The sequence below is a fragment of the Ornithodoros turicata genome, chromosome 3 (assembly GCF_037126465.1).
Source record: "Ornithodoros turicata isolate Travis chromosome 3, ASM3712646v1, whole genome shotgun sequence".
In the NCBI taxonomy this organism is placed as follows: Eukaryota; Metazoa; Arthropoda; class Arachnida; order Ixodida; family Argasidae; genus Ornithodoros; species Ornithodoros turicata.
This window is the reverse complement of record NC_088203.1, coordinates 97,602,951-97,628,359: the sequence shown is the minus strand read 5'-3', so window position 1 is coordinate 97,628,359 and position 25,409 is coordinate 97,602,951. Positions and strand designations below refer to the sequence as shown.

Genomic DNA, 25,409 nt, shown 5'->3' with positions numbered 1-25,409 from the left:
TGAGCACGCGATCTTCTGATGTGTGCTTCGCGCTAAGATGTTGTTACACATGGGGTTCATCACGTCCCATAGGGCGGTTCTCGAGTCTGTGAGTAGGACTGCCCTGGCGAACCCTCGCACCTGGACCGCAGCAGCTGCGTGCAGGAGAGCCAGGAGTTCAGCAGTCGTAGAGGGTATCGGGTAACGCGATGTTCTCCCTTGCCAGGCCACGCTCACTAATGAGATGTAGAACGCACAAGTAGCACTTTTCAACAGGACGGTAATTTATGTTCTTTCATCATTAGCACTTTTGGTACGGTCGTCAATAGAGTCATCAGTGAATGCTAGAGTATGTGAGTGGTAAACGTCGATTATCAGGTTCTCAGCCGCCACTCTAGCGATCAGGGGGCTACACACCCTTTTTTTTTTTTAATGAATGCCCGGAACGTAGAGCGTTATACCAGGTGCAAGCTCCCGCCATGGCGCCGAAGGTAATTCAGCAGGATGTTGAGGCGATCTCTCACTGTGGGCCAGGGTGCTCACTGACCAAGTGGCCGAGGGACGTGTGTGATCTTCTTACGAGGACAGGGGAAAGAGAGCGCTTGCTTCCGGACGTCGCCAAGTTGTCTAAGTACTGGAGCCCCCTAAGCTCGGAAAGTCAATTCTGTAGTGGACTGAGCACGAGAAATATTATGAAGATTATGACCCCAGTTCACGAGTTCAACGTTCAAGGAATTTATACAGCAGCATGGTAGTCAGCATACCTTGACTCCGCCATACCATCTGAAATCTAATGGTCAAGCTGAAAATTTCGTGTGGACATTCAAGTGAGCTTTGCTGAGCGGAGGAACTAAGAAAGAGGGCATCCATACGTTTTTCCTGCAGTATCGCATCACACCGCACGCAACTACAGGGCAAATACCATCCATGCTCCTCATGGGAAGACAACTACGCTCCGCCCTCGACCTCCTCCGGCCTTGCTTGGACCAACGTTTCCTGGGAGCAAGAAACCGTCAGAAGAGAAATTACGACCATATATCACAAGCACGAGTTTTTAGTGTTGGAGATGCTGTCTGGACTGCCGATCCGTCGGACAAACGCCATTGGACAAAATCAACAGTTACCGCAAGGACCGACAGAGCCATGTACGAAGTACAGCTAACGGATGACAGGCAACGCAGAGCGCATGCTGACCATTTGAAAGTCAGATTAACCTCAGCATCCGAGTCGATTCAACCCTTGCCCTGGCCAGAGAAGGACACAACGACAGCGACACCAGAGAAGCCAGCCCAAGAACAGGTTGTTCTCAGGCCACCGCGGTACCCTGAAAGAAACCGCAAACCTTCGTCGCGGTACGTCCAATCTTCAAGGGAGGAATGTAGTGGACTGAGCACGAGGAAGATTATGAAGATGATGAGGACGATGAAGACGAACGTGAGACGAGGAATGCCCCGTGCTATGCGCCACTGCGGAGAAAGACGACGAAGAAGAAGAATGAACGGATATGTTATCTCGGGGTCTAGCCCTCTGCGGGTGCAGGTATAGACTACTACAAATTCAGTGCATTAAGTTTGCGGTGTGGGTAGGTTATTACCAATTGGTGCAGCCGACCACTTGTCGATTTAGAAGCTGCCCTAAAGACATTATTTCGTTAAATCAGGTGGAGCAGATACACCTTTTAGGAGGCAATAGTTGTCGCATATGTTGTGCATAAAAGGTTGCAAAGTTCTACCTACTACCCATTAATGGTAGGGTTACCGCTCCTGATTCGGTGAGCGAGGAGGCGTACGCCTTTTTATAGCAATTTGGATATATGATAGTTGCTTTTACCACCCTTTTACACCCTTTATCAGACGCTATGTTGACTAAGGTGGTATCTATAGAAGTTACCACCTTTCCACAGCAAGCATTACACGTTTCGATTGCAACGTAAAAATAGAAGACTGGGTTTAGCCAACCGCAAACTTTGTGAACTTGTAGCCATTTTTTCTGAAGTTCCGTAGGACTTTTTTTGTCATCGTTATGGTGTTGAAGAATAAAAATTTAAAATCAAGCAAAATCTCACTCTATACATTTTCTGTGACCTATCTCACTCATTTTCTCCTGTGTGCCATTTTCGTTTCACCATACAATTCAACATACAGAAGAAGAGGATTAGTGCTTAACGTCATAATGGGCATGTCACATCGCTATAGGCAGCGCCGCCTGTGTCAGGTGATGTGAAGGTGAAGCAGACACAAGAAAGATGGCGGTGTTTACGTGAGATAGGGTACTCAAAATGCATGGGGCGAGATTTTGTTTGATTTTTAATTTTTTATCTACATGACCACGGAGCTTACCAAAAATCCCAACGTAACTTGAGACAAATGACTATCGGTCTTCAAAATTTGGGGTAGGCTTGTAGCTGACGACGATGCTAGGCCACGCCCTCGTGACCAGCCAAGCTCGTCGGCACGCATCATCTTCACCCGCGTTCATTCTAGTCGCGCTCTTGCCCAGTAAACTGGCTATTTCTCCTGCTGCCTGTCTTCGACTCTTTTCTTCACGTCGCGACAACTGATGACCCGAACGTGAAGATATTCACCACAGATATTCGACACCTCCCTGGCACCAGCAACGTCGCAGCGGACGCTCTCTCACGGGCACGGATTTCCGCCCTCACGTTTCCGACCACTGTCGACTACGCTTCAATTGCGCAAGCTCAAGACCACGATGCTGCCATCCAAGACCTCATTGCTTGTCCACAATCTCTGTCCATCCACAAAATTCCCTTCCCTGGAACGCCTTACCATTTGCTGTGCGACGTTTCCACCGGCAGCCCACGACCCCTCATTCCGCAGGATTTTCGACGACACATCTTCGACGTTTTTCACTCCCTGCACCACCCAGGAATCAAGGCCACTCAAAAGCTCATTGCGGCTCGCTTTGTCTGGCCCTCGCTGAACCGAGACGTCCGCGATTGGGCCCGCCTATGTTTGGCCTGTCAGCGCTCAAGAGTTCAGCGCCACACACTTTCGCCTCCATCACCGTTTCCTACACCCGATGCTCGTTTCCGTCATGTTCATCTGGACCTGGTGGGTCCCCTTCCCCCATCTGCCGGCAAAGCCTACCTTTTCACCTGCATTGACCGCTTCACCCGCTGGCCGGAAGCCATTCCCATCGCCGACATAACTGCTGACACGGTGGTGCGCGTTTTCCTCGACACTTGGGTGGCCCGCTACGGCGCGCCCGCTACGATTACCACCGACAGAGGCCGCCAGTTCACCTCCCGTCTGTTCGCAGAGATGTGCCGTTTTCTCGGCTCCCAACATCGACAGACGACGGCTTATCACCCTTGCGCCAACGGCCTCGTAGAACGGCTCCACCGCACTCTGAAGACCGCCCTGCGCTCACATGACGACCCCAGCCACTGGGTGGAACGCCTGCCACTAATTCTCCTTGGCGTCAGGGCTGCCATCAAGACAGACGCCCCTGTCTCACCTGCTGAGATCGTGCATGGCGCGCCGTTAAGACTACCAGGAGAATTCTTCGACCATGCAACTCTCGCTCAACCCGCTCCTGACCTTCTTCACTACGCCACTCGCCTGCAGTCTTACTGTGCTGACTTGCGACCACTGCCCACACGGTCCTCTTCGTCCCGTCCCGTCTTCATTCATCCGGCTCTTCATTCCGCAACCCATGTGTTTCTGCGGCACGACGCGGTTCGTAGACCTCTCCAACCCCCGTACGACAGCCCTTTTCCCGTCCACTCTCGTCAAGCGAAGACCATCACCATTAGGCTTCCTAACCGGCTCGAGGTGGTCTCGGTGGATCGTGTCAAGCCTGCCTTTTTGCCCGCCATCACCCCGGTGCCCGAGCCTTCTCGTGCCTCGTCCCCCTGCCCGCCCTCACCGGTGCATCCGTCACGTTCGGTACACTGGGCACCCGGCCTACCTTCTGTCCGTCTCATACCTCGCCGGCATACGGTCCAGGGAGGGGGTACCTGTAGCTGACGACGATGCTAGGCCACGCCCTCGTGACCAGCCAAGCTCGTCGGCACGCATCATCTTCACCCGCGTTCATTCTAGTCGCGCTCTTGCCCAGTAAACTGGCTATTTCTCCTGCTGCCTGTCTTCGACTCTTTTCTTCACGTCGCGACAGGCTAAACCCTGCCTTCTATTTTTTCGATGCAATCAAAATGTGTAACGTGTGCTAGACTAACCCTGTACCTTTAGTGCCCCGTAGTGCGGTACAACAAACAAATGCTGCACGAGCAAGTTTTTCCTTTCGAAATATGAAACGTGATTGCTAATAATGTGCAAGCTTTTCCTCCGCCTGAACGATGCTGTGGTCGTGCGGCCTTAAAGGCATCGATAATCGCTTTACTGACGGCAGTAGCATTCTGCTTGAGCCTGGTCCTACTTTCTTTATTTTCAGTTCTACTTTCCCCCTTTGACTGACTTATAAGGCACTTTACGCTAATTCCCGTATTTTGACATGCTGTTATACTTGCGCATGAATATGCGAGCGAACATCTTTCAAACTGCACTGTGCTAAGCGACTGGCATTTGCAGTGGTAACTGCAGTGCACAATCTAATCCTATGCTCATGTACCTGCCATGCGGAAAAGGGACGGAGAAGAGAAACAATGATGTTTTCGCTTTCCGGTTACTTTCGTGTCGGGGCGGAATCTGCAGTTGTAAACGCTTTGTACACCGAAGGATAATTCACTTTTCTTTTTCATATGCATACTCAAACTCAAACTCAATAATTCACAATGAACATTGTTGACAGAAAAACCTACATTTCGCCCAGAATGTCACTTCGCAACCCTTGCTTTTTTCTTTTTTCTCAGTCAATAATATATGTCACTGGAATGCTTGCTAGCGGTCTGTGTGAAAGCTTCGCATGATATCCACTGCAGTGCTTAAATAGTACGCGTAAAATATCTTGTGACTGTTGTGACTTTACACATCTCACGTTCGTGTGGCTGCAGCTGACATTCACTCCCACCGCTAACTAGATGGGAGCATTGATTGTGCGATGTGATCAAATAACCCTTGTATGTTTGTTGGAGTTTTTTTTTTTTCCTTCCTGATCATGCAATCGGGCATGTTGCCATGAACAACAACGACAACAACATAGATATATGGATGATGATGATGATGAGGGATGTTTCCCTGCGTTGCGTGCAGGACCCTGCCCCATTCCAAAAAGGTTCGCATGAAAGGATGACGAGGGAAGGAAATCCGAACAGTTCGTGAAGGAGGCTGGTGGCCCTCGGAAAGGAAAGAAAAGCGCCAAGTGCACGGCACTGATGTCCAGGGTTACTCCATGGGCCGAGAACTTTGCTGATGTTGAATGGCCTCTGATCCAGCAGTTCACGTTGACATTTAAAGGCCCGTCGCTCGCATACGTACTGGATACAGTCTTTTATAATGTGTCGATTGTTGCCGGGAAACCACAAGTTGTACACAGCGTCGTGCTGCTGTGGCCCAGCCTATACCGGAGCGCAGGGGCGAATGCAACGCTAAGTCGTGAACGACGCACGAGAGACGTAAAGACGCGAGGGAAACCTCTTGGCATTTCAAATAATAGAGTTCACGCTTAGAAATGAACTTCACCGCATAGCACGCTCCTAGCCAACCATAATCTCGAATGATATCGTTATCATCCCTGATTTGCTGAAAACGGGAGGCGTACGCCTTTTATGTGACAATTATGAACAGCATCAGTGTCACAAAATAGGCTCCGCCCCACGTTTTCAACAAATCAGGGACGAGAACGTTGTCATTCGGAATGATGGTTGGCTAGGAGCGTGCTATGTGGTGAAACTCATTTTTAAGAGTGTTGGATCAACAGCATACAGAAGCAACTACCGGGTGCCATGAACGACGCTATTATCCATCGTTTTCTTTGATTGTGTAATATATACGTCGGCTGTATAATGACCACGAATTAGACCACTTAAGGGTAATAGACTTTTTATTGTTTATCTAACTTCCACTTTCTTCTTTTCCATTTGTTAGCGCAACCATGCCGGCTATGTAGACTTCCAAGAAAGGAACATACTTGTTTGGTCGTTACAGCGAACAACAACAAATACATGATGACGGGTTCAGCAACATTTTCATAGTTTTCTTCCTCATCGTCATCGTAAGGTATATCAGGCTATCATGCATGATAAGGTAACCCAAGCGCAGCGTTTCAGATATATTACGTTACATTGTTTTATTCGCTGCTAATTATAGATGCTCGCGATGTTGCATGCGATGATTCATTGTCATCGATTTGTGGAAAATCGTTATTCAGTATCGGAGGCACATATCCGTCTGTGGGTTATTGATCACGACTTTGCTTTCCCTCAGCAGCGAATCAGAGTTCGTGTTCGAATGTTACAAAAGAAGTTTTAAAGAAAACTGCGCGCGGAAGAAAATGTGCATACCACATTTGTCGACGGCGAGCAGATTTCCTCACCTGATTTTGATACCTTTTTTGATTACATCCTTATTGTAGTTAGCAAATTAATGGGGGGGGATGGGTGCTCGAGGATATGGATAAAGTCCAGAAAGAAGGTACAGTGAACCCTCGTTAATATGACCCCCGATAATCTGACATACGCGCTTTATGACCATACTCTTTGGGGACAATGTTGCGGAACCTCTGCAAATCTCCCCCGTTAATATGACAATACCGCATTATGACACAAATTTTCGGGAACGACCATGGTCATAACAAAGATGCTTCACTGTATAAATTATTTCGATTTTCCAAATACGAAAACTCTTCCGCAGAACTTTCGTCCCCATATCTCCTTGAAGTACCGAGAGCACTTTTGCTTTCGATACGAAAACACACCATGCTCGGAATGTTATGCCTGATGCCCACAAAGGTCACAACACAAAACAGTGATGGTTGCTGAGGAATATCGTCTTCGCAGTAGGCAGTACCAAAGTGCCGTAAAAAAAAAATAAAAAAAAATACACCGTTGCACAAGCAAGATTTGGCTTCGAAATACGAAACGCGATTGGTAATAACCTGCAAGCTCCCGTTCCACCTGAATGCTCGAGGAGTTGCGTGCCCTGCAATGCGTCGATAATCCTTTTCCAAGCAGAAGCAAGTTAAATTTGGTTGTAAGTTTGTGTAGTGAAATTTGTGGAGCATGCAGAAACAAAGTATTGAATTACATGTACCCAACGCTACCTCAGGTGCACTTCGTGTAAACAGAAATCAAATACATCCGTTTATTCAAAACAGCTAGCTGGGAGATTTTTATTTATTTATTTGTATTTTTATTTTTGTAATCATGACGATGAAAGAAGAAAGATGGAAGAACAATGTTGTCCTTTTAGCCACGGTAACGACTGGAAAGCCTAATCCAAGCCTAGTACAAACAGTTCACCGGACACTGTTAGCGGAATTCTAAATGAGTTTTCCCTCTGTTTTTCTTTTGTTTCTTCTCTTTCTTTTCAGTGCACATTTCCGGCATAATGAACGACGTCTAGTGGTGTACCAAGCTGTGAACGTTGCTGTTTTGGCATCCAAATAACTGGCGTTTACCAAATAATAGCAATATTGATGAGATAAGTTGACAAGTAAATTTAAAAAATTTAAAAATGGAGAAATTGAATTCGGCACCCAATCAACCGCAAAAGGAAAAAAAAAAACAAAGATTATCTCATATCCGGTCAGTAATTTACTTGGCTGCATAGGCAACCGAAGGAATTACGTACAGTTGATATTGCAGTAGTTTTCCACGTCCGAAACACTAGTATGCCAAACTACTCGTGTACCATACAGTAGTAAACTGGTCTGTTGCACCATTTTTTAAAATTCTCCATAGCAGCGCAATTGCCCCGCCTTATTGGCTTACTGTGCTTTCACCCCCCATTTACTTCGAACCCCCAAGCCTCTCAAAGCCTCCGAAAGCGCACTGGAGACTCGCAGATGACTTGTTGATAACGCTAGCTCACAACAGCGGCTGCGTTTGAGCGGAGCTCCTGAGCCGTCTTCCCTTTCCTTTTAATTTATTTATTCTAGTATGACGTACCGAGATCCAGAATAAAGAACGAGAATATCTTCTCTAAGGACCAGGATCAACCGAAGAAACGCTCCCTTCTGAAAGCTCACTATCTTCACGTTATGGGCTGTGTCGTAATGTTCGGGGAGAAATTCTCGAAGTTGAATTTCTTTCATATGGAACGCAATTGAAGGGAGTACTTTATGGAGCGCGCAATGGTAACACCCCAGATGAATGACTGGAACGAAGGAGCACAGAAAGCGTACATGAAAACCGTAATTGGTATCGACGTTATTGTATAGGAGCATTCAAAAGTATCCAACATTTCGAAACACTCCTTGCGATAAACGAGAGAAGGCTTGAAAGATGCCTGCTTAAGGTAGAAAGTGCAAGTGCTGCATTTTTCTAAATAAAGCGTGCCAATAATAAGCTTCTAACGATAATAATTATGTTGTAAGTATACACTAAAGTCACGAAATGTTTTCCGTGGGGTTGCGATCATGCGCTTCTTGATTACAAGTCAGGTGTTTTTACCCTTGCACCTTTCTGGCAGGGCTTTCTTCACGAAAAGCCTCACTCGGACACACTGGATACGGTGTTCATCCTATTCACATTTTCTCTTGCGTATTTCTTTTCTTTTTTTGAGTAATAATACTTAATTCCTAATTACACGCAACGAGGCGTCTTATAAACATTGCAGAATCTTCTTCCATGCCCCTCTACCCTGACAAAGAATGGCGGATAACTTTGATGCTGATAAAAAAAGGGGGGAAAGAAGACAAAAAAGGGAAAGGTTAGCCATGGTGTAGGCCTGCTATTCGCAAAACGAAAAGGAAGATAAAGTAGCAGAGACACAGAAAATTAAGAAGAAATACAGGCAAAAAAAAAACAGCTCCTTCACTAATCGTTGCGCACCCAGTCATATAGGAGTGGTTAGCACACGGACCCTGTGTGTGCTACGCAGGCTAATCTTGTTTGCTGGAAACACAGCGGCACGACCTTTTTTCCTCTGTTCTACGTTTTTAAGCTGGGTCGTTCTGCGTAGACCATTAATGCGCAGACCATTCATGTGAACTTTGTAATCGTACATTTTTACGTTCCATCTGTGAAGAACTAGTGAAAGCCCAAGGTTGCCTTGTAGGAGCAACGTACGATTTCTTTGCTATTCCTATCCTAACGATGCAGGTTCTGGCGTTTATGTGTGCGTGGCGTTATATAGCTTCAGTTTGACAAATACGGTTTGAATTCGGTGTTCATCGAAAGAACTAATCGATTCAAAAGAAAAGAAAAAGAGACGTACATATTCTGTTAGTAACGCCATTTCCACAATAATTACTTCCCAAAAAGTTCAGAGAGTCAAGCACAGACGCGACATAATGCGAAAAGAAATTAAAGGTAGTTTGACACATCGCGTCGAGAAAGAGCACCCTGTTTGCAATGAAGATACAAGAGAGAGAAAAGCTGGATGTTCCGACGGCTGCGCGCCAGTTACAAGCGCAGCATAAAACGCTGAGCTCGGATGCGCCATGAATGTTTCAGCCGAAGCACCGCCGGATGCGGTTCGGTGAGCGATTTTCACCAGAACCCGGATGGTGCGTGTTCAGCTTTTATGTGCTGACGATGACGGTCGTAGGGGCGTCAAGTCATTGCTTCGCATTTTCTTTTTGCCCCCATTGTTATCTCAAACGATAGTATTTTAAGCATGCAAATCTTATGTATGAGTCATATGTATATATGCTATGCTATATAATATTGTCATCTGCTAACACTTCCTATCTACACTGTAAACTTTTTCACACCTTTAAAGGTGTGCGCTATGCACATTCAACCTGGTGGCGTAACATTGCATCTCCAGGATGATACTTTACAAAATTTGGAAAGCATTACTAAAGATGAAGTGTCAGTGCAAATCTTGCTTTCATTATGTCTTTGATATCGTAGGTACGAGCTAATGCATATATGCATCGCTGCCGATAATCAAGCACGCGCAAGTGTCTACAATACTGTTGAACAATGTTGAGATGTTGCAGGACAGAATTTTTGGAGGACAGACAACACTCGAGTAAAGAAAATTTGTGCGAAACCGTGCTCCATTATGATGTTACCAAAATTACACCTAAAAAGGCGTGCGCCATGCACGTTGTTACACCTTTAAAGGTGTGAAAAGATTTAGAGTGTACCAAATTTAGTGCCCACTATACCGACGAGAAGTAAATACTTGTCAGTACGCTTCGACTGTTCTCACCAAACTATGTGTGATAGATGTAGGAAGGGAGTTGCCTCAGGACAGAAGCCGCCGATATTTCGAACAGAGACTGTTCTTCTTCTGGGCACCGTCCTCATCATTGGCATGGTATTTAAAGGGTTAGGTGTGACGTGTTTAAAGGTTCATGCCCGAGTCGGGTCAACAGCCCGGAGGGAAGAAAGAACCTTTCTTCCCTCCGGGCTGTTGACCCACAATTCGCATGAACCTTTAAACACGTCACACCTAACCCTTTAAATACCATGCCAATGATGAGGACGGTGCCCAGAAGAAGAACAGTCTCTGTTCGAAATATCGTCGGCTTCTGTCGTGCACTCTTAAAAATGAACTTCACCGCATAGCACGCTGCTAGCCAACCATCATCTCGAATGATATCGTTATCTGCCCTGATTTGTTGAAAACGGGGGGGCGTACGCCTTTTTTGTGACAATTATGAACAGCATAAGAGTGTGAGGCAACTCCCTTCCTACATCTCTACCGGTTCGCTGGATTTCTACCCATCTATGTGTGATAGATGTGTCTACTGTCATCAAGTAAGGAACCTACATATGGAGGTAGGCCCCTTCACACGTATTTCAACTCTAGCCAACATGCTGGAGAACAGGTCCACCCCAGGGGAGACTGCTATGCGTAGGCCACGCGAACAATCAGGAATGGTCGTCCGGGTATGCAGCACAGTGATAAACGCGCGGATGCGCACCCAAACTTTCCCGCAAAATGGGTGACAGACGCGCAGAAACCCAGATCTGCGGGTGGCACAAAACTGATAACGCTAGCCGCACTGGGAGATGGCTCAGGCAGCTTCAGTATGGGGAGGTGGGTATGATGCGTGCCTCTGAAAACCAGTATAGGCATGAGCGACGGTGTCAGAAACTGCAGCGCCTCGGATGTCGCTGGTAGCAACTGCTGTACACCGATATGGCCCCTTCTCGTTTACCACATCTGACAATGGGAAACAATTATTTTTAGTTGTAACTTTGTTATGTAGCGCAATGGTTGCCATTCTTCTTTGTTAAGCTCGTCCAGCTGTCACCAACGTCTGCAGACGTCAGAGTGACGTTGCAGAATTTACTTTTGTCCTACCTGTATTCTGATAACAGAAGGAGAAGTCATCCCTGATGTTTGCAACGATGTTTACTGCCGTCCTTTAAGCAGCTTGCATGCTGTGTCGTACACAGTCGTGTCGTCTTTAAAGTGCCTTCTAATTTAAAAGTTTGCTTCTCCTGAAAGAAATAGATATACATAGTCGCCTTGTGTGTTTGACATTTGAATGGCGGTATCTGTCGAAGCCGATCGACGACGTAGTCTGCGTTGCTTGAGTAGGGCTTGAAAGCCATGAAAAAAGCCTAGAAATGAAAGCGCACACAGCTTGGAGATGAAACACAACGAGCAAACTGAAAATCTGTTTTATTTATTAGTTTTTTTTTTTTTTTTTGCTTTTGTCATCACAGCGAATAACATGTTTAAGACAGTCACGAAGAAGTTTTTGAAGTCTCAGCAAAAAAACGAGAGGAATATAGTCGGGGGCTTTCCGGATAAGTTTATATACTCACCCGCATCTTTCTAAGACATGTCATCATCATATGTACATTTTTTCTGCTTATGTTGATAAAAGCAGTGCGGTTCCGTATGACGCTTCCGAATTGCTCTAACGCTGACACGAATGCTTTATTCAGTTTTGTGTCATGTGTTATCGCAATTACTGTGACATAAACAAACGCCGGTTGTTTCGACGTGCTGTCAATTCAGAAATTATATAATTTATCAAAACTACGTCGTAGCATAACTGATATGTCCTTTGTCTTGGCATGCAGGCCAGCGCCTGAATTTGGGCACCTTTTCTCGTCTAAAAGCGAACAGCGAACTAGCCCGAATTTTTCAAACTACAGACACTAAGAAAATTTGCAAAATACGTTTAGACACATACAGTGGCAGCGAAAGTGCTTATCTTATTGTTTTTCTCCTGCTGTTCGAGTATGCTGTGCTTCGTAAAACAATGGCACTGCACTCTCAAAAATGAATCGCTTGAAATATCACTTATAGCATTTGTGACGTCAATTTTGATGTAAAACGCAAAAAAAAAAACGCGACAAATTTATTTTAGCTGTCAGGCTTGCGCTCTTTGAAATGATCTTCACCGCATAACACGGTCCTAGCCAACCATCATCTCGAATGATATGGTTATCTGTCTTGATCTGTCGAAAACGGGAGGGGTACGCCTTTTCTGTGACAATTATGAACAGCATAAGTGTCACAAAAAAGGCGTACGCCTCCCGTTTTCAACAAATCAGGGCAGACATCATTCGAGGTGATGGTTGGCTAGGAGCGTGCTATGCGGTGAAGTGCTTTATAGATTTGCATGCAACGGGAGGGTGAATATGTCTAATATTTACGCGCGTATTCGTCATGGGCAGCGCTGCTGTTTCCATCATTTGGCTCAATTTCTGTATTACTTTTTACTAGCGTTCTCTGCCAGCAGAAATTCAACTTGTCAGACGTAGAAAAACGCATCCCCGGGTATATTGGTTACCATTTCACAGGGCGAAAAGGGACCTTTATCTCAGCTTCGATTTCCTTCCGGATATGAGCTGATACACTCTTAAAAATGAACTTCACCGCACAGCACGCTCCTAGCCAACCATCATCTCGGATGATATCGTTATCTGCCCCGATTTGTTGAAAACAGGAGGCGTGCGCCTTTTCTGTGACACTTATGCTGTTCATAATTGTCACAAAAAGGGCGTACGCCTCTCGTTTTCAACAAATCGGGGCAGAGAACGATATCATTTGAGATGATGGTTGGCTAGGAGCGTGCAATGCGATGAAGTTCAGTTTTTAGAGTGTACAACATGCGAGTAACATCGCTATGTTTCCTAATGCAGAAGAGCAGTAAGTGAACTGGCATCAGCCCCATCTCATCATCGTATCTTTATGTGTGTGCGTGTGTGTGTGCGCGCGTGCAAGTAAACTAACTAGAAAGTGACATTTTGCTGCGCTGTGTTTCGCAGGTCTTCTATATTTGATCTTTGGCACACTTTATATTACATACTGTACACTCTTAAAAATGAACTTCACCGCATAGTACGCTCCTGGCCAACCATCATCTCGAATGATATTGTTACCTGCCCTGATTTGTTGAAAACGGGAGGCGTACACCTTTTTTGTGACAATTATGAACAGCATAAGTGCCACAAAAAAGGCGTACGCCTCCTGTTTTCAACAAATCAGGGCAGATAACGATATCATTCGAGATGATGGTTGGCTAGGAGCGTGCTATGCGGTGAAGTTCATTTTTAAGAGTGTACCTCTGACGTCAGAGGTGAGACTTCTTTACTTCAATCATAGCACTAGAGTTGGAATAAAAAGAAAAATATGGAGATGAAGGCTCCTACAAAAGACGGGAGCCTGCTACTCCAAAACACTTGAAGATAAAAAAAAAGTAAGACTAATAATCATAGCACTCTTTGTATTAGCCTCCCTCTCTGCTGACCTCTCCTTTTTGCCTGCATCTTTTTTTTTTCTTTCGTAATAAACATATGCCCCACCCCCCTCCCTCTTTTCCTTTTGGATACTTGTGCTGGTTTCGCTAGATATCAACTCCTGTTATATATCTAAGTGTCCAACGTGTATTGAGGTTGAAATGATGAATGGCATACTGCACACCTCTGTGATACTGTTCTATCTTTAGCGTATCGAATATGTAATACTGACTGTAAGTTCTTAGCATACTGCAGAGTGTTGTTCATAATAGCTCTTGTTGCAAATATCACTGAAATTTATATGTAATACGCAGACCGAAGTATGTTTTTATGCTTTTTCATGAACAATAATGCACGTTGCGACTTGCAGTCTTGCGTTCGTGTATGTATATCACACAACGGAAATGTAGAAAGGCCATAATATTGCAAGGAAGAATTGTATGGTACTGAGCAGCGTCATAATAGAGCGTTTTAGTGTACCGTACGCTAACGCCTTTGCGTACGTAAGGGACACCGTTGGTGAAACTGCGCACGCGCAAACCATAAAGAGAGCTTCGCGCAGTGCGCAGAACCACCGCTATCCCTTACGTAGGCAAAGGCGATAGCGTACGATGTACTAACACTGTTGTACACATCTGTTGTCTCATCTAGAAGTATCACGTGACAATGACGTTGCTGAATATGAGAATTACGATTTTCCATTTATTCCGCACGTGGTACAGGTAGAGGCAAAATAAGTACGAAACAGGACCATTAAGAATTCACATCCGAACTATATATGCGAAATGGAAGGGGTCCGCTTTTTTCGTTTGGCAGCTGACTGAAGCTTCAATGGTACACTTATACCGTGTGCGTGGTACGCGTAAAGTAAAGGTACAAAAATTGAGCCGTTTCTTGGCACTTCGTGGCCAACTTATTTCTCAGAGTGTACGGGAGTGCATCACGAGCGATTGGCCGTGTCTTCATTCGTATCAACTAAACCAAGAATCTCTCCCAACCAATGAGAAAGGCCGACCAAAACCCCCCCAAGACGATTAATCTCGTTTAGCTCCATCACCCATGACGTCAAACAGGGTTTCATTCCATCTGTGCAACTGCAGCGTGAGTCTACAGCACGTTCCAATTAAGGACCCTTTGCGAAACACCGAGGTGAGGCAATAGTGCTATCACCTGCGCAGCACACGAAGGTGATAGCGAACCATGCAGTAAAACTCACTAGTACCGGTAACAAGGAACAGAATCCCGCTACGCATATCTTGAACGAAAATCCTTTACTCGCTACTAATTTGAAATGTAGCTGAACCGCTACTCATTAGCATTAGGAAATAGCAAGCCCACACCGTGGCTAACCTTACCCTTCTCTTTTTTCTTACATTTTGCATTAAACATATCCCCCCCCCCCGCTACTCAGCTGCTGCAAAAAGCACTGTGGGGGAGGATATGTTTATTAAAGGTAAAAAAGGGGGAAAGGTCAGACAGGCCAAGGCCGACTTGCTATTCCCAAAAGAGAAGAAAAGGAAAGAAAGAAAAAGGAAAAGAGGAAAAAGAAGCAGAAAAGGAAAAGAGAAAGTGGCAGGGGACGATGGGGTGGTTCAAAGGCTCTCGAGGCTCAAAAAGCACTGTTTCCGCTACAAGAAAACCAGCTACGAACCTGGATTCTTCTTCTCCATCGCTGCAGGTAATCAGTTGATAGAGAAAGGACAATGGTTATACTCTGACAGAACGACGCGCCAACCGAAAGAAATGCTACCCGTGTCGTCTGTGACAGCTCTTAAATTGAATGGCACGGTTGTAAAGGCTTTTTCATTTCTCGTCCTATTTCTGTACTAATGAGACGAGCGACCATGATTGCAGGTTCTTTTGGAATGCTGAGATTTTCATTAACACGTCAATGGATGCCTTTAATTGTGGATGCACAGACGTGGAGAGCTCCCTCAACTGTCAGAAAGAAATAAGAACGCATTTGCATGAAAATACCTTTTGAGAAAGCGCAGGCTGGGAAGTTTTATGCGGGGACCTATGAAGCCATTAGAGTCGTATGGCCAACCTGAACTCGTTGATCAAAACAAACGGTGGAGGAGAAACAACGAAGGACGGCCTTTGATGGAACGGGCACGTGGATGCACTCCAACAAAGGACTCGTTAAAGCGCTATGAAATTTGAGGACTGCAAGAAAAGCGCCAAACGAGATGTAAACTTTAAGCTTTCAGCGTGTTGTATTATGTTGCCGCAAGTATTTTGTGAGCATAGGGTAAGGATGGGCAAACATATTTTTAACGATTACGGGCCCGCTGGGCTGCCGTCCTAACAGGATCACCCGTGGAGCGCGCCCGCTGTCGCAAAGCATTTCGGCAGCAATTGAGGAGCGCGTGACGTTAGATGAAACTTGAGCTCCGGTCGCTCCTGCGGGCGGCTGCTAGGTGGACGTGTCGAACACAGTAAACGCTGACAAAATGTCCGGTTCGGAGTCCTCATGGAAGTCTGAAGGCAACGTCTCCGACGATTTAGAGCGGAGGTCTCAAACACGCACCCCGTAGGCCGCATGTGGCTCGCGATGAGCTAATCTGCGGCCCGTGGGAACTCGACCACCAGAGAGAAAGAAGCTGCTATCCTCTCAGAAAATTTAATGAAGAATTAGGAACAAAACCAGGTTTTCAGGCACTGTTTTTGCCTCGCAGACGTACTGCTGTGGCCCTGTCCATGCAAGGCATAATTTTCGCATGTGAGAACTTCTTGTGGCTCATCTACCTCAACAAATTACGGACACTGTAATCTAGTCTTCGCGTGCACTTTTGTAAGCTATCACCGTAAATAATGTGAGGATTAAGACGCTAAGCCAAATAGTGACACACTAAAGAGAGAATATAGAGAGTCATGTACAAGGGCCACCCTATTTTAATATTTAGGAGTGATATTGAAGTAGCAAACTTGAAGCCATCCATTCTCAATAATGTCAGCCAGCTCTTTCTCTGATTTCTTTTTTTTTTTTTTTCGTTTCCATTGCAACTTGAAACTGTAAGCAAAGGCAACAATACATTGTGTGCATAGGAGATCATTTCTGGGTTCCTGAACATTATCACGTTTGTGAAGGACTACGTATTTTTCTCGAATCGCTTCCTGATATTTTCCGTACCGGGTTTGAAAGGCAGCGTGTTTATTTCTCTTGGTGTGCCAAGGGGAGTTTTTCAGTAATAAATTCGACATACACCGTCCCGGATCCGGTTTTCTTTTATGGTATATCAGGGTATTTTGTGGTAATTCCCGCCATTTCTTTGCGTGGGTCTCCATTGTGTGGTCTGAGAAAAATGCTGCCCACGACTGAATTGAGTTTGGGGCCCCTGATTTAGAGGTGCGTCCCTACGTTTCTGATCGGCGTCGGGAATCAGACGCCGAAACGCCAAGTGAATGTGAAGATTTCTGCCTTTCCATTTCCGCGAGAAGACAAACGGACAATGAAAAAAAATGGCTAGGAAGCAAGCGAGCTGGTGAAGATGATGCATAATGTAAAACCCCGAGACTAGGGAACACGAAAGGACAGACACAAACACGAAGTCTCAAAAAAGTTGAGACTTCGTGTTTGTGTCTGTCCTTTCGTGTTCCCTACTCTCGGGGTTTTACATTATGCACACACAAAAGGAACCGCTCCTTCTTTAAACTTGTTGTACATTGTTGACACGCCGACGCTAATGAGCACCGGATTTGTCTTGAAATCTTCGTCAAGGAAACGTGCCGCGCACGACTTGTCCTGTTTCGCTCGTCTCCAAGTAGGCCTATAGACGGATTTGAGGCCAGGCACCAAAGTTAGACTAGTAGAGCGCGTTTTGGTTTTGGTTTTTATGTTAGGTGTGTGTGTATGTGTATGCCAATTGTTTATGTTATTCCACTCCCCTATGTAATGTCTCTTGACCTTCGGGGTACATTGAATAAATAAATAAATAAATATATCGAGTGATATAAAATCTTCCGGCATACATAGGGCACAATTTGCGAAGAAAGAGGAGCCAACTGTTTCTTACTCTGTGTGGGTGGAAAATTGCTACGTTGTCTGAGTTATACAGCCTTATGCCATCAAATTCACGAAGAGCACATATTTACGTAGACTGTTCTATTCAGACGACTATTTGCAAAGTTCAGTGACAATTTGCAGTCCTGGAGAGTAAACGTCGGGGTTAGGGGACTAAAATGGGGAGTAATTGCAATCTAGGGGACTAGAAGCTGCAATTACTCCCCATTTTACTCCTTTTTTTTCCTTAGAGTGCAGGTGGCTATGAAGGTAGCGTTCAAAAACTGGTTAAGTGGATGTATCTGCTTGTCTGGCGTGGAAAGACCTTGAGCTTTGCGATACAAAGCTGTGAGGTGGACCCCTATTGACATTGAGACATGGGGTTGGGGCGTTTACGATTAGGAATGACTGATGATTTTTTTCTCAAGTTAACAATTACTATCTTAAAAAATGGGTGTGTTCGAATCACACTGCTAGTGCCCTTCAGCTACCATCATTCAATTGATTCATGCTATGCAAGCGGCTGTCGCTCTCTCTGACCACACGCATTCTCTGCTTTCCTCCTCTCTTGTTCGGATGGGCGAAGGGGTTTAGTGCCACAGACACGGCGATCTCCTGACACCTTCCCGTTAACAGCAGCCGCTGTAAAAGGACAAATGAAAGAGGGAGGGGAAAGACGACAGTAATACAGGAGAGGGAAGGGCGTGCAATCCCTCTTGCTCTGGGATATAGTTAGTCCAAGAGAACAACCCACCTCAGAAAACATGCGAGTATCCCTCAATAGCCTTCAATGGGATGCTCCCTGTACGACGGTAAACGCCTGGACGATTGTCCAAGTTACCCCATCCTGCCATCTCCAATGGTGGTCTGTCTGCCTTATCGTCGATATAGTGGTGGTGGTGGTGCCGTGATGTTACGTAGGTTCTTCGACAGTTATCACCAATGAACTGCCGTCACGTAAAGGAATGAAACTTAAGAAGTGGCTGGCGAGCCCCTGTTTCTTTTCCTTCGTCAGTTTATCACTTCCACATTGCAAGAAGAATCGACATGTGGAACTGCTTTCTGTTTGATGTTCGTTCCTTAAGTTCGTTCTGTGAGGATTAAGATAGGCACAGCTAGCAAGGGCAGAACGTTTGTATTGCCAACTGTAGAATGCGACAACCGCAATGTTTAATGAAGTTTAATAGAGCTGGAATGGCGCGGGCACTGAGGATGAAGTATAGATGAAGTATCTGGTTATGATAACTGGATGGAATATCTTCTTGACGGGGTATTTCTTGACAACTGGAAGATTTAGGAAAAATATTTCCAGGAGCAGCACTGCAAGCAATACTGCCCCACGACTGTTCGGCCGTCTTCCAAGACACGGTCCACCATGGCGGACCGCGTTAACAAAGGTGCTCTCACCCTAAGAAGAAGAGAAGGCTCTCTTTTGCACCCCCCCCCCTCCACCGCGTTGACCACATTCAAGGACACGACCCACCCGGGGGCGGACCGCGTTATCAAGTGGCCCTTCTCCAATATATGAAGGGCCGGCAGAATATGGAGATATGTGGCAGAGAATTTTTCAAGGTCGGACACGATGAAATACTTTGCTCATCATTCACCAAAACAAATTCTTGTAGCTCAAAGTCGAAGAAGTTCACTTTGGTGATGAGCGAAGTATTTCATCACGTATTTCATTGGGTGACAAATTTACGACATAGCCACTTTCCGAAGAAATGTAACTAGTGACAACCCCTGTTTTCGTTACAAAATTGGGTTAGTCGCTATCACCTGTGTCTCGTTCCTTCCTTTCTACGACTTCGACACGAACGATTTGTTGAGGTATAACGACATTTCGCATAGATTTCGCATAGACGCATAACGAAAATAATGCTGTTGCTCCTCTTATACTTTGACTCCACGGAATTTCTACATAAGAGCAATCCTTTGCTTCCAAGTTACGAAAATTTGTTCCTTCGAATTTCTATCAAGTACGGCGTTTTCATTTTTATTTCTTTTTAAATTTTTCTTATAGCATGCACAAGGCAGGGTTGCTGTCTACTGCTCACCGCTCAACTCCTGAGGTGAACACGTATCTTGCACTCGCCCTGCTCCACATCCACGACTGATCTTAGACATTTCGCACTGTTGATGTTGATAAGAAAAATAATAGGGATTGCCTGTCGGTGGTGACATTGGATGGGAGCAACAACAACAATAAATGATGACGATGAGGTGGGAGCACCTCCTACTGGGTTGATGGGTTCTTTCAGACAGAAGCACGCCTTAATAAGCGGCGGGATATGTAAGGCCTTTGATGAGGGATCTGCATAATATCCCATGCTGCTCCCATACCGCATCATTAGTTGCTCGGTGGCGCGTCACGATGGAGTATTCTTGGCTGCCCAGAATAGACGAGAAACACACCAAAGTATTCCTCTGAAAAGCAAAGTGACGGATGCATCTTACAGTGGCTTATTCAAGGCAGCATAAGGGTGCTATAAGCGAAGAAAGAAGGAAGTCACTGAAAACATTAGTCAGCCGTCGGACTCGGACTCACATCTTCTGGATTACCGGTCCAGTTAATCGCTTCATCGTCGTTATCGAATCATCATTGTCATCATCGTCATCATCATCATCATCATCGTGGCGGTGGTGGTGGTGATGGTGAAAGGGTTTGCCGTTGTCGGCCTCACGTATGTGGGCAACGTCACGACTGACGCCCTGGGGAAATGTGCGACCTGGGCCGACTTCATCATCGTCGTTATCATCGTCGCTTCATCGTCTCTCACCAATTGAGACCCATCATGCTATACGCGAGGCACACGCGGTCGATCCGTGTGGTTTTGTTGTGTTTCTGTGTGTTTGTGTCTTCACAAATGTTATATAAACTGAAGTTATTTTAATTCGAGTCACTAATCGCCATAGATCGAGAAGTTACCCGTCAAAAAGAACTCGTTACGAGTTATGTTACCGTGTGAAAAATGTAACTAAGTTAATGACGAAGGTCTTCATCCTGAAATGTAACTCGCAGTTACGGAGTTACTTAAAAAAAGAACGAGTTACTTCAAAGTCACTGCGGACACAAAATAGCACTACACAGGTGCAGCGCGCGTGAGCAGTTGACTTAGACCTTGAGTTGCGTGCGGAGGAGTGCAACACGCTTAGATCGTTTTCGTTTATGTCCAACAATTCGAACGCTTTCCATCTTAGTCCCTGTGGATGCACAATGTTTCAGCTTTATCTCAGTGACAGCGGTTTTGACTTCCTGAATAGAATACTGTCATTGATTGAATATCACGTTTTATGGCATAAAATGCCATGAAAGAACTGGAGAGAAAGCAAGCAAATATATGTTGACATGAGTGAAAAGCGAATTAAAAGTAACTTGGAGCTTAGCTTAAGTTACTTTCGCAAAGTTGCCTGAAAAAGAAACGAGTTCCTCTGAAAGTTACCAGGGCGCAAAAGTACCGAGTTAAGTTACAAGTTACGAAAAAAAGGAACATAGTTACAGTAACGAGTTACTTGTAACGAGTTACCTCGAACTCTGCTAATCGCACCTGAAAATGACCATCACTGATTAAGCCAACGCTTTTTATGTGACCTGCCTCGGGGCTATTAGGTATAGGTGACAATTTTCGCCCGGCCAGGCTATGTTGGAATATCAGCATAATTTGCTTCTAAAGACACCTGCAAGCCGGAACCAAAAATGGTCCCGGAAAAAATGGTCCCGGAAGAAATGGTCCCGGAAGGAATGGTCCCGGAAGAAATGGTCCCAGGCGGAGAGGGCGGAAAAAATGGTCCCGACTTCTTTTTTTAAGGTCTTCCGCTTGGAATCCCACTTCCACTTCAGTACACATTCGTCATGTGGTCTATATTGATCAGTGCGTATTTTAACGATGTAAGAGCATTTTAGGCTCGCTAAGTGCGATTATTTGAAGCGGAGCCAAATTCACAATGTTGTATGAGATCGCAATACAGGGTATAGGACCTTTCGGTGCATGACATTTTGCTGCACATCCGCTGCACATTTCGGAGCACGGACGTCTCGGTGCACGGACATTCCAGAGCTCGGACATTTCGGTGCACGGATATCTCGGTGCAAAGTCGTTTTGCCGTGTATCCGCTTTAGGCGCAACTGCGTGTGTCCGTGGGCAGTGAGAGGGGCGCGGTTACACGGTCGAATACGGACTACTTCATTAACCCCATACACCCCGATAGTTCGCCCTCGGCCGACTTCTCTCAGTGTCATTTAATGTAATCTTTGCTAGGCGGCATTCTTTCGCGTGTTTTCGCTTTTGTTTGCGAGAGTTAAAACCACCTGCCTCTGTGGGATTGGTGTCCGTCTCCTTAGAGCTACACGGGGACTAACTATAGTCCAACTTCGGAGTCACGTGGTTACGAGATTCGGTTCCTGTCAACGGCAGAGGCCCATCCATTCCTATCATTCTTTTTTATTTCCTTTTTTTTTGGGGGGGGGGGGGTCGAAAAGACCTTTTGTCGTAGCGGCCAGCACACGTGTTCTGGTACAAATAGCTACGTTGGGACAGTTTGTTCCCCCACGAAAAAAGTAAAAGAATGCCACAGAAAGCATTGACCACGGACACTTGAAAATCCGGACAAAAAACGCAATGAGGGCGTTGAGTCACCTTAAACGCTTTCAGGTTGCTGTAAGTGGAATCTCCTTTACATGCTTCTTTGTCCTGGGTTTTCGTGCTTTGATGTATTCTAAACTTTCATGTGGGGCTACTGTTCCGCTGACTCTGACCCCGGCCGTCGGTTTACTGACCCTGTTTGTTCTCGGAAATGTGGTGGAAGGAAATGAGCTATTCTTGCATCCGTCGGTATATATTTGGGGTTAGCAAATGTTTCTGGACAGTTAGAGTCTTGGAGCACCGAGACATCGTTTCATCTCCAGTCCAACTGGTAAGCATGATGTTTTATGATATCGTTCTATTTTGTGATTATCGAATTCCTTGGCACGTAATGTTAATGGTTGATGTAACGGTGTTGACATTCACATCACCAGGAGGTAGAATTCTTACCTTACTTCGAAGGGTGTAGAGCAGAAGCTAGACTTTGCATATGAAGTACACGGCACCCAAAATGAGCTATACGTTGTTTTATCGTTCTGTTAAGTTTACTTCCACTACGGTTCAACCCAATTCAGTTCAAGTATTTATTTTAACGGCGCCTGTGAACTACCAACGGGATTATACAGCAAATTTATTAACATGACCACGATGATTTACAATGCACTGCTATTTGAGACACTTATAATGTTCGCTTCCTGTTCGCTTCATGTTTTATTCAGTAGTACCTTTCACGCATTTTCAGATTTCTGACCCGTGTTTCCAAGCATGGAAATTTTAGAGTCCAACAAAGGAGGTGACAAACTGTGCGTGGGTGGTTACCTGTATACGAAACACAAGCCAGTGGCCTCGGGGACCCGCTGGCGCTGTGTCAGGCGGCGCACTGGTTGCAAAGGAGCTGTGGTGTGCAGTGGAGAGGGTGGAGACGATTGCAGGGTGAGCGCATCTCACGACCATCCACCCGACAGCGGCGCCGTCAACATTGCCAAGGCTCGGTGCAGGATGAAGAACATGGCGATGTCATCGACAGAACGGCCAGCTGCAATTGTTGCTCAAGCCACCGTGTGCCTTACTGCTGGGGAGAAGACATTGCTCATATGCGAAGACAGCCTGAAGCGATGTGTTCGTGCTCAGAGGTCTTCGATTTATCCACCTCAACCAGCGTCCCTCCGTGAGCTTATAATCGATGGTGACTGGGCATTGACGAGTGGCTCCACCCCAGAACGTTTCTTGATCTATGACAACGGACCCGACGCGGAGAACCGACTCGTTGTGTTCGCGGCAGTAAGTGGGCTCAGGCTTTTAAGTGAGAGCACGTTATGGTTCATGGACGGGAACTTCGATGTTGCCCCGAAGCTATTCAAACAGCTTTATTTCATTTTAGCTCCTCTTGGAGACAGCGCTGTATCAGTTGTGTACGCTTTCATGACGTCAAAAACGCAGGAAGCGTATGAGGAACTTTTTCAAGCCGTCGTCGATGCGTGCAGTGCCCAGGGTATGATGCCCTCACCAGATGTTGTCATCACGGACTTCGAAAAAGGCGCCATGAACGCAGTGAAGGCCATCTTGGGTGAAGAAGTACAAACAAGAGGCTGCTTCTTTCACTTATGTCAAAGTACGTACTCAAAGATCCAGCAACTGGGACTGGCTTCGAGGTATCAAGACGACGAGGATTTTCGTCACTTTATCGGCATGCTGGATGGCCTGGCCTTCCTTCCCCTTGATGACGTTGAGGCAGGGATGAACTTCGTGAAGGCCGTCGCTCCAGAAGGGGTGGAAGCTGTTATCGCATACTTTGATGAGACGTACGTGAACGGGACATACCGACACGTTGGAAGACTAGACGAAAACCCCCGGATTCGTCGCACACCACCTCGGTTTCCACCGGAAGTGTGGAACGTCCATGAAGCTACATTGGAAGGTGGCGCCAGAACGAACAACCACTCAGAGGCATGGAATAGAAGATTCAGCAGTCTGGTAGGCCATTCCCACCCCACAGTATGGCGAGCAATAGCCACACTGCACCTGGAGCACTCAGCGGTAGAAGGAGAGATGACGCAGTCACTAGCCGGCGCTCCACCCGCAAAGAGGCAAAGGACCACCACCCTACAGTTGCAGGAAAGGCTTCGACGTCTCTGCCAAGATTTTGTAGACGACAGGAGGACTCTAGAAAGCTTTCTGAGGGGTGTGGGACACGCTGTGCGTTTGCGTGCTCGCACATAAGTCGCGTGCTTCTAAGTTTCGGACATGACTTGTTGTCGCACAATAAATGAGCGAGTTCGAAGTTTTTGGCACTGAGTTTGAATGTAGTCTTTTTTTACTAATTTTTATTTCGTTATACACTGTCGCTGGAAATCAAATTCACGAAAAATGCATCGTATGGCTCTGCCGTACAACTTTCTATTCACAACAGGCACAAATTTTCATTAATTAAAATAGTCAATTACGGTAACTCATAAATGACTGCTCTGGCACTGAATAACAAGTTGCGGCCGTCATTAGTTTTGATGGGAAAGCACTTGCCCGCGAAGCCTCATGTGCACGGTTTCGGTTTCGAATTTGCCTACCAGACGTCATGGGTACGTCAGAGTGACGTTCCCCTGATAGAGGTCTATTACAAGCGAATTCGGAATCATTCCTTGTCTTTCCCATAAGTATAAGTGCGCAATAACGCTTCTCTCGACCACCCGGAAGTACTTTTATTTTAATTTTTTCGTCAATTAATTAAGTATCAAGCATCGTTAAGCTATTTTACTTAATGAAATACGGGTGAATTGTCAATGAGGAAATCTTTCTTTACACTGCTTACGGAGCAAGCACGCGAAGCTTTGGACTCGGGACCATTTTTTCCGCCCTCTCCGCCTGGGACCATTTCTTCCGGGACCACTTTTTCCGGGACCATTTCTTCCGGGACCATTTCTTCCGGGACCATTTTTTCCGGGACCATTTCTTCCGGAACCCAAAATATGGAGATGTGAGACCCGACAGAGCTTCCCGCAGGATTACTGTGTATTCCATTGCAACGTAACCAGTGTTTGCCGTTCCATGTGTGCTCGGGCTCTCAAATCTGAGCTACGCTCTAAATCTTTTCAGACCCCTAAAGATGTAA

At 45.9% G+C, this 25,409-nt stretch overlaps 1 protein-coding gene across 1 annotated transcript; it reads left to right on the top strand.

Annotated features, from left to right (window-relative positions):
* The first annotated feature begins 1,122 nt into the window (after positions 1-1,122).
* LOC135389760 (uncharacterized) lies at positions 1,123-3,971 on the top strand. The gene is made up of 2 exons (XM_064619791.1): positions 1,123-1,413; positions 2,463-3,971. The coding sequence occupies exons 1-2, from the start codon at positions 1,123-1,125 to the stop codon at positions 3,969-3,971; spliced, it is 1,800 nt and encodes a 599-aa protein (XP_064475861.1).
* Positions 3,972-25,409: the final 21,438 nt, after the last annotated feature.